Genomic DNA, 17,038 nt, shown 5'->3' with positions numbered 1-17,038 from the left:
TCACCACAGTTTGTTCCTTACTTTTCCAGGACGCCAAATTACCATTGACAAAGATACAATTCCGGGTTGTGGATCTTCAATTGGAGGGTGACCCGACCCAATCTGCATTTGTATATCCTTGAATATTAGTTTGACCTTGATCCTGATATAAGAGACCTCTCCCTAGTGCACCTTTGAGATATCTTAAAATGTGAATTACTGCATCCCATTGATTTGTTCTCGGGGAATCGAGAAACTGATTCACAACACTTGTTGCTAAGGATATATCTAGTCCAATGATTGAGATAATTCAACTTTCCAACAAGTCTCCTATACTAACCTAGGTTATGCAACAAAATATGACACTAACTTATTATTGGGATCCATGGGTGTATCAACATATTTGGATCCCAATAGCCTCATATCATCTAAAAGATCAAGGACATACTTCCTCTGTGACAAGACAGTTTCCATACGAGATCTCGATACTTCTATACCCAAGTAGTGCTTCAATGGTCCCAAGTCCTTGGTTTGAAACTTACTTTGTAGGAAAAGATTTAGGTCCTGAATGCCTCGATCATCATCACCAGTGATCACAATGTCATCCACAAATACAGTAAGAAAAATCCTACCAGATGGAGTATAACAATAAAATACATAGTGATCTACTGCACACTGATGGAGGCCAAACTTTTACAACACTAAAACGACCAAACCATGCTCTTGGAGATTTTTTTAATCCGTGTAATGATTTCTTAAGTCGACATATTGAGCATGACTCCCCTCGAGCAACAAACCTAGCTGGTTGCTCCATATATACCTCCTTATGAACATTACCATGTAGGAAAGCATTCTTCACATCTAACTGATGTAGAGACCGGTGACAAGTAGTGGCTAAAGAGATGAACAGACGTACTGAAGCAAGTTTAGCGACTAGAGAGAATGTGTCTAAATAATCCAAACCATATACCTGAGTATGCTCCTTGGCAACAAGGTGGGCCTTCAAATGAGCCACAAAACCATTAGGATTGACTTTCACATTGTACATCCAGTGACAACCAACCGCAGAATTAGTAGAAGGAAGAGGTGCAAAATCCCAAGTGTCATTATCATGTAGTGCACGCATCTCTTCAACCAATGTCATCCTCCACCCATAATTGGATAGATCTTCAGAAATAGATTTTGGAAGAGCAACAGAAGACAAGAGTACTAACAAAACAATAATAAGAGGGTGACAAGAAATCATAACAAACAAAACTAGAGATCAGACGTTGGGTACAAGTGTGTTTAGCTTTCTGAACAGATATCTAAAGATCAACATCATGAGAAATTAGATCATCTGATGAGGGAACTAGAGGCATAGTAGTAGAAGTTGGGGGAGGCACTCCCCCCTTGAGTCGCCATGTATATACCTGCAAATTGGGATGATCCAAGCAACGGGAAGGACTCAAATTGGATGAAGATGTTGGAGGATTGGACAAAGATAATAGGTTTGGATTTTGATGGCAAGGCAAAGGAAGGGACTCAATAAGGTCGACAGAACTCAAGGATTTATAGTAGTGTGGTGTAGACTCAAAAAAGGTGACATCAATAAAGACAAAGAATCAATGTAAAGTAGGACTATAACATCGATATCCTTTTTGAGTATAGGAATAGCCCAGAAAAGTACATTTGATAACACGAGGATCCAACTTATCTGTTCCTAGAGTTAACTAATGGACAAAGGGCACACAACTGAATATATGAGGAAGGGAGAACAAAGGAGCCTTGGGGAAGATAACAGAATATGAAATTTTACCACCAAGGATAGAAGATGGCATTTATTGATGAGAGAGCAAGCTGTGAGCGCAACATCACTCCAAAAAACTTTGGAGATTCATTTAACATAATAGGGTATGAGTGTCTTCAAGAATATATTTGTTTTTTCGCTTTGCAACTCCATTTTGTTGTGGAGTGCGGGCACAAGACGATTGATGGATCATACTAGAATTAGTCATATAGGTATTGAATTGGGTACCGAAGTACTCCTTAGCATTATCACTATGAAGTATCCTGTTTGGCATATCAAATTAAGTATTTATTTGAGTATAGAAGACACAAAAGATATCAAACAACTCAAAATGGTCTTTTATTAAATAAAACTAAGTCATCCTAGAGTAGTCATGAAAGGACTAGTATGAAAGGACTAACCACCCATTTGTCGACCTAGTAAGCAAAGGGAGCACGATGATGTTTGTTAATTGACAAGACTCACACTCAAGATTAGACACAAAGTTCAATGTAGGAACTAGCTGTTTCAACTTGGCCAAGGACGGATAACCAAGGCGACAATGGATTTGAAGTGGTGTGGCTGCGACTGTGCAGGCAATGGCTGGAGTAGGAGACTCAAAGTAGTAAAGTCCATGAGCCTCATGTCCTATGCCAATTGTCTTTCTCATCTTCAGATCCTGAATAACCACATCATCAGGAAAGAGTGTGACAGAACAATTTAGTGACTTTGTAAGTTACTAACTGACATAAGATTGAAAGGAGATTTAGGAATGCATAAAGCTGAAGAAAGAGAGATGGAAGGAGTAGGATGTACTGTTCCTATACTCTTAACAGCAATGGTGGACCCATTAGCAAGGGTAACTTGAGGTAGAAATTCAGGATACTGGAGGTCAGAAAAGAAGTTGGTTGCAGTTGTTATATGGTCAGTGGCAGTAGAATCAATAACCTAAGGACAAGTGGGAAGGATACCAGATGAGATATAGGTTGTAGGATTACCTTTCTGGGCAAAAGACACGATGTGATAAGATGCTTGTTGAGATGATTGATATTGTAGAAACCTTGAATGCTCCTCCTCTAATATAGTCACAGTACGCAGTTCAGTCAAACAAGTGAATAATGAGAGAACGATACTTTTGGGATTCGCAACCTCCATCCCAACACTTACAAACTCAGACCAATGATCACAAGCTTAATTGCTAAAACAATCGGAACAACCACGAACAAGGTGACTCGCCATGGACAATCGGACCAAGAAACACAGACACAGCCCCAAGAAAGCAACACACAGCACTGGAACTATTGGAGATGTGAACCACCAACACCACCATGGACAAATCACCAACAAACTTATATAACACTGCCACAGCCTGACAAAAAACAGCTTATGAGCACTGCCACTGCTCCAAGAGAGTCACAAATGACTGTTACTAACACCGAACAACAACTAACGAATTACCACAAGTGCATGGTCGCAACAAAGATTGGATCTTTGAGCAAAACACATGCCTAACAGCTTAATATTTTGGTATAAGGAAGAAATTAGACATTGAATAAAAAAACACAGCAACTTCCACTGTTACAGGCTCAGTAAACTCAATAACCATTGATAAACAGCTTCATGGAGCATCAAACAACCATTCTTGGGTGCCGCACATGAACAATTAAAAAAGGTGAGATCTTTGGACAAAAACATCATGAAATGCTCCATCAACATGTTAATTGAGGTATTGAATCACTGCTGGATGATTTCAGGTCAAAAACATGCCTGAAAATAGCTTCATGCGCCGGCGTGTGGGATCGGCCCTGGCAGCCTTCAACCGGCGCATGAGGGCGCATGGGACACTTCCTGGAGATGGAATTTCAGTGGGGAGCAGATTGGCAGTGTCTATGGGTGACTATGATGTTGTTTTTGCACAATCTATAGTAGATTTTGTGTTCTTGAATTGGCAGTATCGCCCAGGAAATTTCCAGTGACTGGTGTGAATTTTGGCTGCTGCTGGCTGTTTTCTAGGGCTATAGTGTTGCTGGAAATTCTTCTATGATGGTAGACATGCAGCAGATTTTGGGTTTTAGGCTTCAGTTTTGATGGTGGAGGTAACAATTAGGGTTTAGAAATCATGCTTTGATACCATGTTCAATAATTGGGTAAAATGGAAGACCTAGCCTCAATGATAGGTTTGTCCCTTTATTTATAATATAGTTCAAGTACAAATGTAATGACCATAATACCCTTACTAACTCACTCTTATTACTAAAAAAACTCTTTAACACATAATAATAATAATGCTAAACGACCAAATAACCATTAACACTTTGTTATCTGTGTTGCTGGTTATTTTTTGGTCATTTAGCATGTGTTGTGAAAATTCGCAAGTGCATGAAATTGTAACATGTAATATAGTGATAAAGAAGGATGTCGAACCCACGAGGACTATTTACCTATTAACTATTAAAATTGTTCTAATTTTAAATTATTTGAAAATCAAGAAAAGTGGTGGATTTTGAATCTGAGCTATAGTGCATAAAAATAAAACAAATAAAATTAAATCAACTAAATACTTAAAAAGAAGAAGATTTCACCCAATAAGAAAACACTAAGGCATTCGACTCACCTAACCAATCCAATCCCAAATTCTAATCATGCAATCAATCAATTATCATCCTATTTGACGGCAAAATATTTTAACTTATCTAAGATCCTCTCTCGAGTAGAATTAGAATTACCCAAAATACGATAACCCGTGATATGTCTATGTGAATTTAAAAGCATTTGAGTACATTAAGATTAATAATATTTCACATAAAAGCTGCACAAATCACGTTGGCACAGTCCTGTCTTTCGTTCAATTCATGACATACATCATAAGAAGCTAAACTACATGCATCATCTCTTGAATTGACATGCACAATAAATCACTCAACTATTGGCCAGATAATTGAAAGCATTTAACTCAATGATGTATGCTCAAAAGGAATGATAAAATTATGATCACATAGAAATAAGATTCGGAATCGTCATGTAGAGGTTACATCGTAGTCTTAGCAATAGCAATTAGCTCATAATAGAATCAAAACAAACCATAATAATTCTAGAATTCATAATGAAAATTGTACAAAGAGAAGATGAAAGAGCTAAGAAGGAAATTGTATGTAGATCGAGAATCTCAATTGTCAACAACTCCAATTTGGCCTCCATCTTCTTCTTTTTCCAAGCTTCAAATTCCTCTTGTGATGGTGAAGAAAATCCCCCCTTTTTTCCAAGCTTCAAATCCCTTACTTTTATAAAGCTCTAATCGTCCTCCCTTCTTATCTCCCCAAAACAAGATTCTCCAAATCCCCTCCTTTTCTGCTGCTGCCTTGTTGTGCGATTTTCTCTATTGAGATCTTCTCATCTTTGAAAATCTTCAACATGAAAGTTGTGGGATTTTTTCTTAGCTTTCCATAGATACCTAGATCGCGCTTTTTGGAGTTCTCTAGCCAAAGTTATGCTCCAAATACTGAAGGGTGTTTCAGGAAATTCGAGAGAAGAATTTGAGTTTGAAAAGGATTCTTGATGAAGGGAATTTGAATTTGAAAAGGAAAGTTTCCTCCTTAATTCCCTTGACTCCTTTAATTTATTTTTTCCTACATAAAAAATAAACAAAATAAATCAAAATTCTAATAAATGAGAAAATTAAACACAAACTAGCATAAAAATAAGAGTGAAAGTATGACAAAACTTATATAGAAATTAAACACATCAGCATGAGTTATTGCTGTGTTAGTAGGCATGAGGTAGTGAGGGTATTGTGATCATTGTTATGTGCTTGGTATATATCATAGAGGGTAAGATCATCATTGTGTTTAGGTCTTTTAATTCACCAAATACTTCAACAATCTGATTTGAATGCTACCAACAATGTTGGGGAGCACATGTGTTTACTTAGGTACAGGGAAAATAATGTAATTCTAAACTCCTCAACACCCACACCTGAAGACTTAGAACAAGAAGAAGCTAGCACCTTACATCCCGGTTAGGAAATGAATCCATATCCTAGACCATTAGGCATGTGAAAAAAGTGGGTTTTAAAATGGGTATTTTTTTCTGTTGTATTGGGTGGTGATATATAGATGTTTTTTACCCAGGTCTACCCCTATAGGATGTAGGTGGTAAGAGGTGATAGTCATTGATTTGGTGAACCTTGGGGATGCATGTGTGGCAAAGATTGGTGTGATGCAATTGTCTAGTCCTTTTGGATACTTCAGTTACAGGACCTTAAACGCTTAGATTGGACACGTGGCATATTCAAGTTTTACAGACTCGGAGCTTGATTTCTTATCAAGGAAATTTTCCTGGCCTTGGAGTTAGCTTGATATTATTTATTATTTCTGTTTTTAGTGTTGTCCTACTGATGCACACTGGTAATCACCATCAGTTTTCTACTTTTGGAATGTTTGGATCAGGAAAAAAAATGTTTATTTCCTTCATGTTTTGAAACTTGTTGGGGTTGTGTGGATCATTTTCCATTTTTTAGACAGATTTTTTTCCACTGTAAGGTTTATACTAGCTGTTGTTATTATTATTTTAAATAATAACAATGGTTAAACTGTATGTACTTTCTGCATATGTACTTATAATGTTGTTGTATCTAGAACTGCTCTTAAACAACTTGAAAAGCATATTATAAGGCAATGTCAAATGGCAGAAATTAATTTATCATCTAAAATTTTGACACTAGCTTTCATATCCATTTATTACTTGGTTCGTATTAACTGTTCCCTGTAAGCATTATGTACAATATACAGATAAGACGATCATGGATTGGTAAAACTTGAGAAATTGTTTTTTTTTTTTTTTGTCATGGCATACAGTTTTTATTTGCTTCTAACCCGATGAGCTCCTTATGACAGACAAATACAGCAATTGTCTCGTGACTGAAAATTTTCCTCAGTCTTTAACATACTTTAGTCAAGGCTTTCTTTTAGGTTACATTTGGTTCATGGAATCTCTCTTCCTAATATAGTGTGGAATATGATGAGACTGTAGTAAAAAAATTACGGGGATATGAAAACTTAGAAAAAATGAGCTCATGTGAATGCTTGAATTATTCCATCCAAGAGGAATTCCCTTGGTGAAATTTGGGAATATTGATTCCTTATCTATTCCACACCGTCAATTCATAAAAAAAAAAATTTCTGTCATTTACTTGAGTATGGCAACACATCTCCTTTTGTAAGTTATCAAATATTTATGTTATAGCAATATAACCATTGTAGTTCCATAAATACATTCGAAAGCCAAAAATGACCTTAGTGGTCACAAGAGTTGAGAATGCAAATGTCTGAAATCCATAATTTAAATGTTAAAATGTATTAATTTGATTGCTCCATCCTTTGGAACCCCCCCCCCTTCTTATGAGATTAATACTTTAGTGCATAATTAATGTTTTATAGCGGTATATCTGAAGCACGATTCTGTTACTTAGGTGGCTTGCACTGTGGAACCTGTGAAAAGCATTTGCCTAGCATAAGCCTGCAATGTTCCAATGCATCCTTCGATTACATTGAACACACTTGGTTGGATCTCTTAAGCTAACCATATGAAAGTGAATGAGCCTCCCAGTCGTAGTTGGCCTATTAAAATTGCATACTAACGGTTAAAATGCTGCTTGATTGCTCTTCTCCTTGGCAACTGATTTACCTCAATTATTTACTGTTCTGCATTCTGGTTTATTGCATCTTATGGCAGCGCATTACTATTCCTGAAATATTGGAGGATGAATGGTTTAAGAAAGGTTATAAACCACCTGTGTTTGATGAGAAAGAAGATACAAACTTGGATGATGTAGAAGCTGTTTTTCAGGATTCAGAAGTGAGTTGACAGTTGATTTCCCAAAATGTTAGGGAAATTTAATCCCGTCATTGAACTCATTTTTTGACATATTGGATCACATAAAAATTATCTCAAAATGTCTACTATTGGAACGATGACAGGAACATCATGTGACAGAGAAAAATGAAGAACAGCCAGCAGCTATGAATGCATTTGAGTTAATCTCTATGTCGAAAGGACTCAACCTTGGAAATTTATTTGATGCAGAGCAGGTATGAGTAGTGGAAATTTTTGCTTTTGTTCAATTTATTCCAGTTTAAGAATTGTGATTTCTTACATCCTTCTATGTCTTTATATAATTTGTAAGTTTGATCAAATCAGCTGTTGCATTTGGTGTTATATTCGTCTAGATCATGTAGGACAAATTTCTTGTCAGTAATATATTAACCGACATCATAAAATTTTCATCCTTCTAGTTATACAGAAAATGACTGGTTCATTCATGGAGCCCTTGCAGATGTCAGATTAACTTGAAAATTAGTAAGCATGACATGAATAAATTATTTGATTTAATTGATGGTTTGTGTAAATGAACCCATATATTTGTGTGCATGTGTGCTGTATGTTATTTGTTTGCCCTCTATGCATAGGGGAGCATGATGTACTGGTTTTACTTGGAGTTTAGAACCCGGACCAGCCAATTGGACTGTTTAAACTGAGAACTGACCACCAATTTTTTATTTATTCTAAACTAGAATAAAAACTAGTAAAAAATGGACAAATCAGTGAAGGAGCAAGAAACTGATTAACTGAGGAAACTTAAGTTTTTAAAACTTTCCCTTTCTGTAACATTTTCAGAGCGAGAGTGGGGAAAAAGAAGCTTCTAGAAGATCTGAAAACTCAGAAGTTTGGTTGCGCATGGTGACTGCATGGGAAATGGCACTGCTTCACTGTTGCCGACGATGACGCAGGTGGGAGAGAACTCGTGAGGCAATGGACAAAGTCATGCTGGGTTAGATGAACATTGGCTGGGTCATTTCTGGCAAGGCCACCTGGAGAACTTAATTGGCATTCAAATTTGGAAAGAAAACTAATAGCAAGAGCACAAGGAGAACTTAATGGCCATTTTTAGATTTGGAGAGAGAGAGAGAGAGAGAGAGAGAGGGAGAGAGATTGATTCTCATATTTGGAAACTTAATGGGCATTCTCAGATTTTGAGAGAGAGAGAGAGAGAGAGAGAGAGAATCAGTGCAGGGAAAGGCCAAGGGTCAGCTTGAGTTATTTATTTATTTATTTTATAAACATTTTATGTTTTTGTGTGCACATGGGCAGTCGGCACATTATTTACCATGGCAGGGAAAGGCCAAGGGTCAGCTTGAGTTATTTATTTATTTATTTTATAAACATTTTATGTTTTTGTGTGCACATGGGCAGTTGGCACATTATTTACCATGGCAGCTTAAAGACTCCTTCGGAGCCTCCATTACTCCTTGAGCGATGGATCTTCCAGTACATGCTTTAAATGGTTAACGGCATTCTCATAATTCAAAAAGTTAACAAACTAAAAAATATTTCCTTAACGAATTGATCCTCAAACCTGGAGGACAAGGGAAGAAGAATATATCCCAAATCTAGTGGCTGACATATAGAAGAATAGATATAAAAGAAAGTAAAATATATACTGTGTGTCTTGCTGACATCAGTGCCAAACCGGTTGAACTGGGCAACCCTGTTTCAGGCAGTGCTATTTTCACTGTCTGTTCCAGTTTTAAAAACATCAGTTTTACTTGTGACTGGAAGAGAGAGCAAGCAGTGTCAACGAGGCCATGCGCTCCACCTGTTTTTATTGTTAGCTTTTTCCGTTTATTTAAAAATTTAATGATGGTTTATTGCAGATGAACGTTGGAAGGGGCCCCAACCACCTAAACATTTCAAATCTCTTAACATTCTCTCTTCAGATTAGGCCTCTATTAGAAATAAATGTGTGTTCCATTCATGAAATATAATTCATTACCAGCCCCACTAAACTTTAAATTTCAAGTTTGACTATTGACCATGAAGTGATCATGTCTATTAATGGTTTTTGCTTATATGTATAGTCACTTTTGCTAATGGTTTGCAACATAGCTGTTAGAATCGTACATTTCAGGATTTGAATTGTATGATTCATATAAATTCGACACCAAATTGATTTGAATCCTAGTGGAGAATCAAAAAACAACCGAATTGTTGCTAAAATATATTGATTCACCCTCAGAACCTAACAAATTGATTTGAATCAACTGATTCACATGATCTGAACCAATGATCTAGTCAGACCCAACTCTAAAATCCCCAAAATAACCTCTTTATTTTTTCTGTTGCTTTTTTTTTTTTTTTCTCCTACACGATTGGCCTCCATTCCTTTTCTATGTCGGTTCTATGTTGAGAAAGAGGAGGAAACAAAACCTTAGATCTTCTGTTGGCCTCACAAAACCACTCACTTTTGGAGGAGTATAGTGTTATGTCATTGAGAAGAAGGGGCAGAACACGGGTCGGGTGAGATGGTACCAATGTTTCTCTGTGTTGTTAAAGATTCAAAGGTTAGTTTTTTTAGTAGTTTGTTCAATCATTTATTGGTTTTGTTTAAGTTACTTTTTCCTTTTTAATTGCAGAAAGAATAGGCATGAAATATAGTTTTTTTTAATTTTTTTTAAAACTGTAATCAATGCCAAAAGTTTAGTTCTTCATTATTTTTTCTTGATTCCTTCCTTCAGCAACATAAAATTCAGTTTTTTACTAATTTTTCTTCTTCCCTTACTTTTTATTTTTTAAAGAAAGCATAGGGATGAAATATGAATTTTTACTGTTAAAAATTTAAATGTATTTACTATTTTGTTTTTAGCGCAAATATCATTATAAAGATGTCATTTGGAGTTGACTTTGGATATATATATTTTTGAATCTTACTAACCAAATTTGAGATTTCAACTCACACCATTTGAATCTTGATTGCACTATAATTAGATTATCAATTTACCTAAAAGCTTTAGTTGTTAGATTGTGGGCCAACAATGTATATCAGGTTTTAACACTCCCCCACACATGCAGCCCGATAGCACGTGGAGAGATAAATAATAGAAAAAATAACACCCATTACAGGGAACACAATAATTTTTAAAACACCACACAAACGAAGGTGAGCAACAAGACTAGACTAGAGCCCAAGACCTCTTGATAACCAGCTCTGATACCAAGTTAGGGAGCTTAAGCTGTTAGGTTGTGAGCCAACAATGTATATCAAGTTTTAACTATTACTATGGTTTGCCTTGCACTAAGGAATGATAAACTGAAAGTTAAAACTTCAGTGAAAAATAAGAGGATTTCTGATTTTTAAGCAGTGATACCAAGATTTAAAGGGAAAGTGGTGCATGAATTAATGTGCAAGGGGCACACTTTGAGACATCCTATCCCTGCCGCCCTCGAACAAAAGCAAAATATGACACGAACATGTACAGACACAAAAAGAAAGGTAGGCAAAGAGGTCGAAAAGAAAAGAACAAGTAGAAATTTTATAGAAATACACCTGAAGGTGTGGGCAGCTTTAAAAAATGAATCTTGATGGTATTTTCTTGATGCACTCACAATGATCTAGCCATGATTTATAGATTATAATGAATGTTTTGATTGGGTGCTTTAAAATTTAGATCTCATGGTCTGCATTTAGCAAATAGACAAGATTTATTGTCTTGTTTTAGTTGAATGCAAACATTGGAGTTTCAGTGGTGGACTTTACACTGGCAGTGATAATAAATATTATGATGTAATTAAGCTGCGTTGTGAGTGCATTAGGTCTTTGGGGCAATTTAACATTCTGTATGGAGATGCTTTTCTCAATTTGAAGTGGTAATTGTCTTTACCTTTTTAACTAGTTGAAAAGAAGTTTCTATTTTCAGTACTAACTTTTTTTTTTTATATATCAATATATAATTGTTCACAGGAATTTAAGAGAGAAACAAGGTTCACGTCAAAACGCCCAGCCAATGAAATAATCAGCAAAATTGAAGAAGCTGCAAAGCCTTTGGGTTTTGATGTTCACAAGAAAAATTACAAGGTAAAAGGGATACACTCAAAGGACTGGTGAAATGGCATTTTAAGAACCAGGTGTGGGTCCCCCCTCCCCCCACCCAAAAAAAAAAAAACCAAAATAAAAACAAAGTTTTGGTTTGGATATAATGGGTTTCTTGAATTTATTTCCCAGATGAGACTCCAAAATATGAAAGCTGGAAGAAAGGGAAACCTTAATGTCGCTACAGAGGTGCATGGAAATGGAAATTTATTAATTAAGGAAATTAGTCTATCATAATTTTCATACTATTTATGATATCTTACTTTCCATTCAGGTATTTCAAGTGGCCCCTTCGCTTCATATGGTTGAGGTGCGAAAAGCAAAAGGGGACACTTTAGAATTTCACAAGGTATGTTTGTGTCTTTTAATTTGGTATATTATTTTTTCCTTTTTTGGTTATATTTCATTCTTTCCTACTAAAGAGAAAGCAGTACGCAAAACAAGTGTAGGTTAGTGCCCTTTGTTGAGGATTACCAGTAGCTATTGCAGGAGATGGTTTATTTCCTGGTCAAAGACCAATCCATTCAAAGGTGAAAAGGAGATGTGATACGTATTGGAGTTCATATCTTTTTGGGGTTTGTGGTTGCCCATATGTGGCTTCGATTCATGGGGTAGTAATGATTAATGAGAACGTTTTGACCATCTCCTTTACTCAATATCTTTCTGATGATCAATGAATTGGCAGGTTCATCCAACAAGGCCTGTGACATAAAAAGGTCAGAACAAATAAATGAGAAACAAAAAAAAAATTCAAACATTTTAAATCTGGGAAAAATAGTTTAATGTATTCAAATTGAGGAAAATTTGAGATTGCTAACAATTTATCTGTATTAGATACTTATAAATATGCTTTTTTCTGACTAGTAGGTTTTCAGTTGTTTGACCATTCTTAATAAAGATCAGATCACTTTACAGTTCAGTCAGCTAAATTTCTAAACCTGGTTATGATGAGTGAAACACAAGCAGGGAATCAGGGATATTGACACTGGACACAATCATGATATGAAACAGAGAACAGATCAATTTTTTAAGAGTTGGACTGTACGATGATTGTTGGCTTTTTACTTGTATAGTAGCTCCATTATGCGGGGCTTTTTACTTGTATGGTGACTCCATTATGCGTCTTTGTGTTCATGCACGTTATCCTCTTCTAGAAATTTCAAAACATGGCATCAACTCTTTTACAGAGTCTGATGTGAGGCATAGGCGCGCGAGCACCTCAACTAGGTCGAGGCTAGGCAGCCTGGCAGAGGTGCTGTGAGATGCTCGCCTTGACCACCAGCAGGCACGGAGCTATTTCTGGTGTGCCTCATCCATTTTTGAATTATTCTTACCTTTTTTTTTTCCTTTTAATCTGAGCCCTCTGATATGTGTGTACAATTTTAAAAAACATGAGTGACGCTGGATCAGAGCTGCTATTGTTTTTTCCTGTGCAAGTTGCAATGTCTCTCAAGTTCCCCTCTCGCGACCAAAGGTAGCAGCGACCAGAGCCCTAGCTTCTGGTGACACAGCAGATCGATAGTGTTCTTCTCTTGGCAGGGCAGATGAGGTCAGTCTTCTTCTTCTTCATCTTTTCCTTCTTCTGCTGGCCTGCTGCTCACAATCAGAGCTGCTGTATCCCTCTTCTCTTTTCTTCTCCTTTTCTCTACTTTTCTCACAACCAGCTCTCTATTTTCCTTCCCATTTTTATGCTCCTATTCTTTCCTTTTTTTTTTTTTTTTTTCTCTTTCTGGAATTCTTTTTGCCTTTTCCCCCCCTGGAAAATTTCCTGCCATTTCTCCTTTTTTTTTTAGCATGTATGCTGCTTTTTTTTCTGGCATGAACACTATCTGTTGTTGTTCCCCCCATATCTGCTTTTTTTTTTTTTCCAGTCCACAGAAAAGCACTTACCTATAGGTTCTTTTTGTTTTTATTTATTTTTTTATTTTTCTAATTATTATCACTGGGAAGTTGTATTATCTGTCTGCTACTTTGGTATAATTTTAAATTGTTGAATATTTTTCTATTTTTGAATTCAAATATTAGTGCTAATGTTTTTACAAATTAAAAATATTTTATATATGGCAATTTGAGCAATATTTTAAATGAATGCATGCCTCAGTTTTGTGAGGTAGATGCCTTCTCCTTGTTCCTAGTGGAGTTGCGTACTTGTGCCTAGGCTCTGGGCACCCTTTGCATCTTGGTGTGCCTTGCACCGTTAACAGCTATGTTCCTTGACTATATTGTCCTAGTTATTTAATATTTGGTTGATTTTAATAGTAATAATTATTATATTATTATAATATTCAATTTATACATATAATACACTGCATTAGTATGCTGTGACATAAGGTATTATTACATAATCATATGTATAGTTGTAATGATGTGTTATTATAATATTCTAAAGTAAAATGTAATATAATAATATCAAAAGCAGCAGTCAAGTCTTAAATCGTACAAGTTGAGGTTGGCCACATGAATCTTCTTTGACATTCTGCTCGATATATCATATAAGGCAACATCTTGTGAAAGTTGGGAGTGCTGTCAAACTTTTAGTTGTCTCAATCCGTTGGTCCAAGTTATTCTAGGCCTGCCCCTCCCACTGAAAACAATTAATTCTCCCCTCCTCCGTGGTGCATTATTTGGCATACATTGCAAGTGCTCAAACCATCTTTACTGCAATTTATTTATCTTTTACTTTTATGCCTAACATACTGTAATTGTGTTCATCCCTTTAATTTGTTTTTCAGGGTTATACCACTCATCTTAACATTCTCATTTATGCAACTTTATTTGGATATCCATATGATTTAATTGGTCTTATAGCCATTGTTTAGAACTTCTCTTTTTATTTTAATGGTAGTTTATGATGACACAACACATCTCAAGCGCTTCTATATTTTAGTGAACCCATTTTTTAACTTTATGTATTATATCTTTGATTTCTTTTTAGCTTGCATAACAGACCCAGGGTGTTGAAATCTCCAAGTGCTAAGAATTTCTTGATCATCAAGTTTAATATTTTATTAAATATTCCACTTCAAATTTCTAAAATAACATCTTCTGTATTTTGTTTGCTTCTACTTATATCAAAACCTCTAGATTCTATAGTTGCTCTCTTTTAATTCCAACATAGATTCTATTCTACCTCTAATTTCACCAATTAAGACAATATCATCTACAAATAACATACAATGGAAACTCATTTTGGATATCCTTTGTATGTTCATCCATGAGTAGAGCAAAAAGATAAGGGCTCAAGGCAAACCTTGATGTACACCTATTGTCATAGGAAAAAATTATTAGATACACCATTTTCAGTTCTTACTCTAGTTGTTACAATATCGTAAGCATTCATGATGACATCCATATGCCTACTACCTACTCCCTTTTTCTAAAACCTACCATATAACTTCTCTAGGTCAGTAGAAACAGTGTGTACGTCCTTTTTGTTTTTCCTTAATTTTTTCATTAATCTTATTGAATGAGATAGCTTCTTGTGGAAATAATTCTCATTAATTGTAACATAGGTACATGTATAAATAGATGTATAGCAGAAGAATAGAAGGAAAGAACCAAAGATGCTAACTTCTAAGGAAACTAATTATTCTAGGATATTCACACATTTGCAGCCGAGATTCTCTTAGAAAAATAGGAAAGTTGACTAAACAGATTTGAAACTTTCCAACACTCCCCATCAAGGTGGCTTGAAGATATCTTCCATGGCTAGCTTGCTAATGAAGTTTTCAAACTGTTTCTTCGGCAATCCCTTTGTCAGTATGTCTGCTACTTGCTCAGTTGTCGAGATATATGGCAGACAGATTACTCCCTCATCTATTTTCTCTTTGATAAAATGCTTGTCTACCTTCACATGTTTAGTTCAATCATGAAGAATTAGATTGTGAGCGATAGCTATTGCAGCTTTATTGTCGCAATACAGTTTCATTGGTAGTGAATTAGTAATCTTTAATTCGTCTAGCAACCTCTTGATCCATAGTGCTTCACAAATTCCATGAGCAACAACCCTAAATTTTGCCTCTGCACTACTCTTTGCCACCACATTTTGTTTCTTGCTGTGCCATGTTACTAGGTTTCCTCCAAGAAAGGTGCAATAGCTAGAAGTTGATCTTCTATCAGTGATACTTCTAGCCCAATCTGCATCAGTGTATACTTCATCTTGTAAATTCCCATGTCCTCCAAATAATAAACCTTTACCTGGAGTCCCTTTAGGTACCTTAGAATCCTGTACATAGCATCAAAATGTTCGGGTCCTGGTGAGTGCATAAATTGACTTACCACGCTTGTTGCAAAGGCTATGTCAAGACGTGTATGAGAGAGATAAAGGAGTTTCCCTACCAATCTTTGGTATTGCTCTCTGTTGATTACTTAGCCTTAGCTGGTTGGAGTTTTATGTATGGCTCTATAGGTGTTTTTGCTGCTTTGCACTGTAGCAAACCTATTTCTCCAAGTAAATCAAGCACATACTTGCGTTGGGAAACAAAAATTCCTTTCTTTGACCTTGCAAATTCCATACCAAGAAAATACTTCAAGTTGCCTAAGTCTTTGATCTCAAATTCCTGAGCAAGGATCTTCTTTAACCTCTCTAGCTCATTGCTATCATCACCTGTCAGAATTATATTGTCTACATAGACAATAAGGACAACCATTTTACCTTCACTCTTGTGTCTATAGAACATAGTATGATCGGCTTGACCTTGGTTGTAGCCATGACTCTTTACTACCTTCCCATGGTATTCAGACCAAGCTCTAGGAGATTGTTTGAGTCCATACAATGATTTCCTCAATCTGCACACCTTGCCTTTGCCACCTTTCCCTTCAAATCTTGGCGGTAGATCCATAAAGACTTCCTTCTGTAGGTCTCCATTTAAGAAGGCATTTTTCACATCTAGTTGATATAAGGGCCAGTTAGAGTGAGCTGTTAGAGATAGCAACACACAGATTGAGTTCATCTTTGCTAGAGGAGCAAATGTTTCCTGGTAGTCAATTCCATATGTTTTGAGTGTACCCTTGCGCCACAAGTTTTGCTTTGTACCTTTCTATACTCCCATTAGCCTTGAATTTTACTGTAAATACCCATTTATAGCCAATAGTCTTCTTCCGCTCCGGTAGGTCACCAATTTCCCAAGTGCCGTTAGCAACTAGTGCATCCATCTCTTCTTGAATAGCCAATCTCCATTTCGGGTGATCTAGTGCTTCCTGAATGGTTCTTTGAATAAACAGATAAGAAACATTTGAAGTAAAGGCCTTATGAGAATCGAAGAGTCTATTATGGGATAGATGGTTGGAAAGAGGATGTGTGGTACAGGTTCTAACTCCTTTCCTAAGGGCAATGGGCATGTCAAGATCAGAAGAATTATCAAAACAAG

General features: G+C 36.1%; 1 protein-coding gene across 10 annotated transcripts in view; it reads left to right on the top strand.

Annotated features, from left to right (window-relative positions):
- LOC131147962 (CBL-interacting protein kinase 32) overlaps nt 1-17,038 on the top strand; it is an 89,391-nt gene that overhangs the window by 58,796 nt on the left and 13,557 nt on the right. For 6 of the 10 annotated variants that reach the window (XM_058097650.1, XM_058097647.1, XM_058097649.1 and 3 more), the window contains 5 exons: nt 7,478-7,600; nt 7,723-7,833; nt 11,541-11,654; nt 11,802-11,858; nt 11,944-12,018. In XM_058097650.1, coding sequence (XP_057953633.1) covers nt 7,478-7,600; nt 7,723-7,833; nt 11,541-11,654; nt 11,802-11,858; nt 11,944-12,018 — 480 coding nt within the window. Of the gene's footprint in view, nt 1-7,477; nt 7,601-7,722; nt 7,834-8,419; nt 8,985-11,540; nt 11,655-11,801; nt 11,859-11,943; nt 12,019-17,038 lie in introns of those variants that run through there. The other 4 variants (XM_058097654.1, XM_058097653.1, XM_058097656.1 and 1 more) reach the window with 1 other exon arrangement.

This window comes from Malania oleifera, chromosome 2 (genome assembly GCF_029873635.1).
Source record: "Malania oleifera isolate guangnan ecotype guangnan chromosome 2, ASM2987363v1, whole genome shotgun sequence".
Taxonomy (NCBI): Eukaryota; Viridiplantae; Streptophyta; class Magnoliopsida; order Santalales; family Ximeniaceae; genus Malania; species Malania oleifera.
The sequence above is the reverse complement of the archived record's forward strand: the minus strand, read 5'-3'. Positions and strand labels throughout refer to the sequence as shown.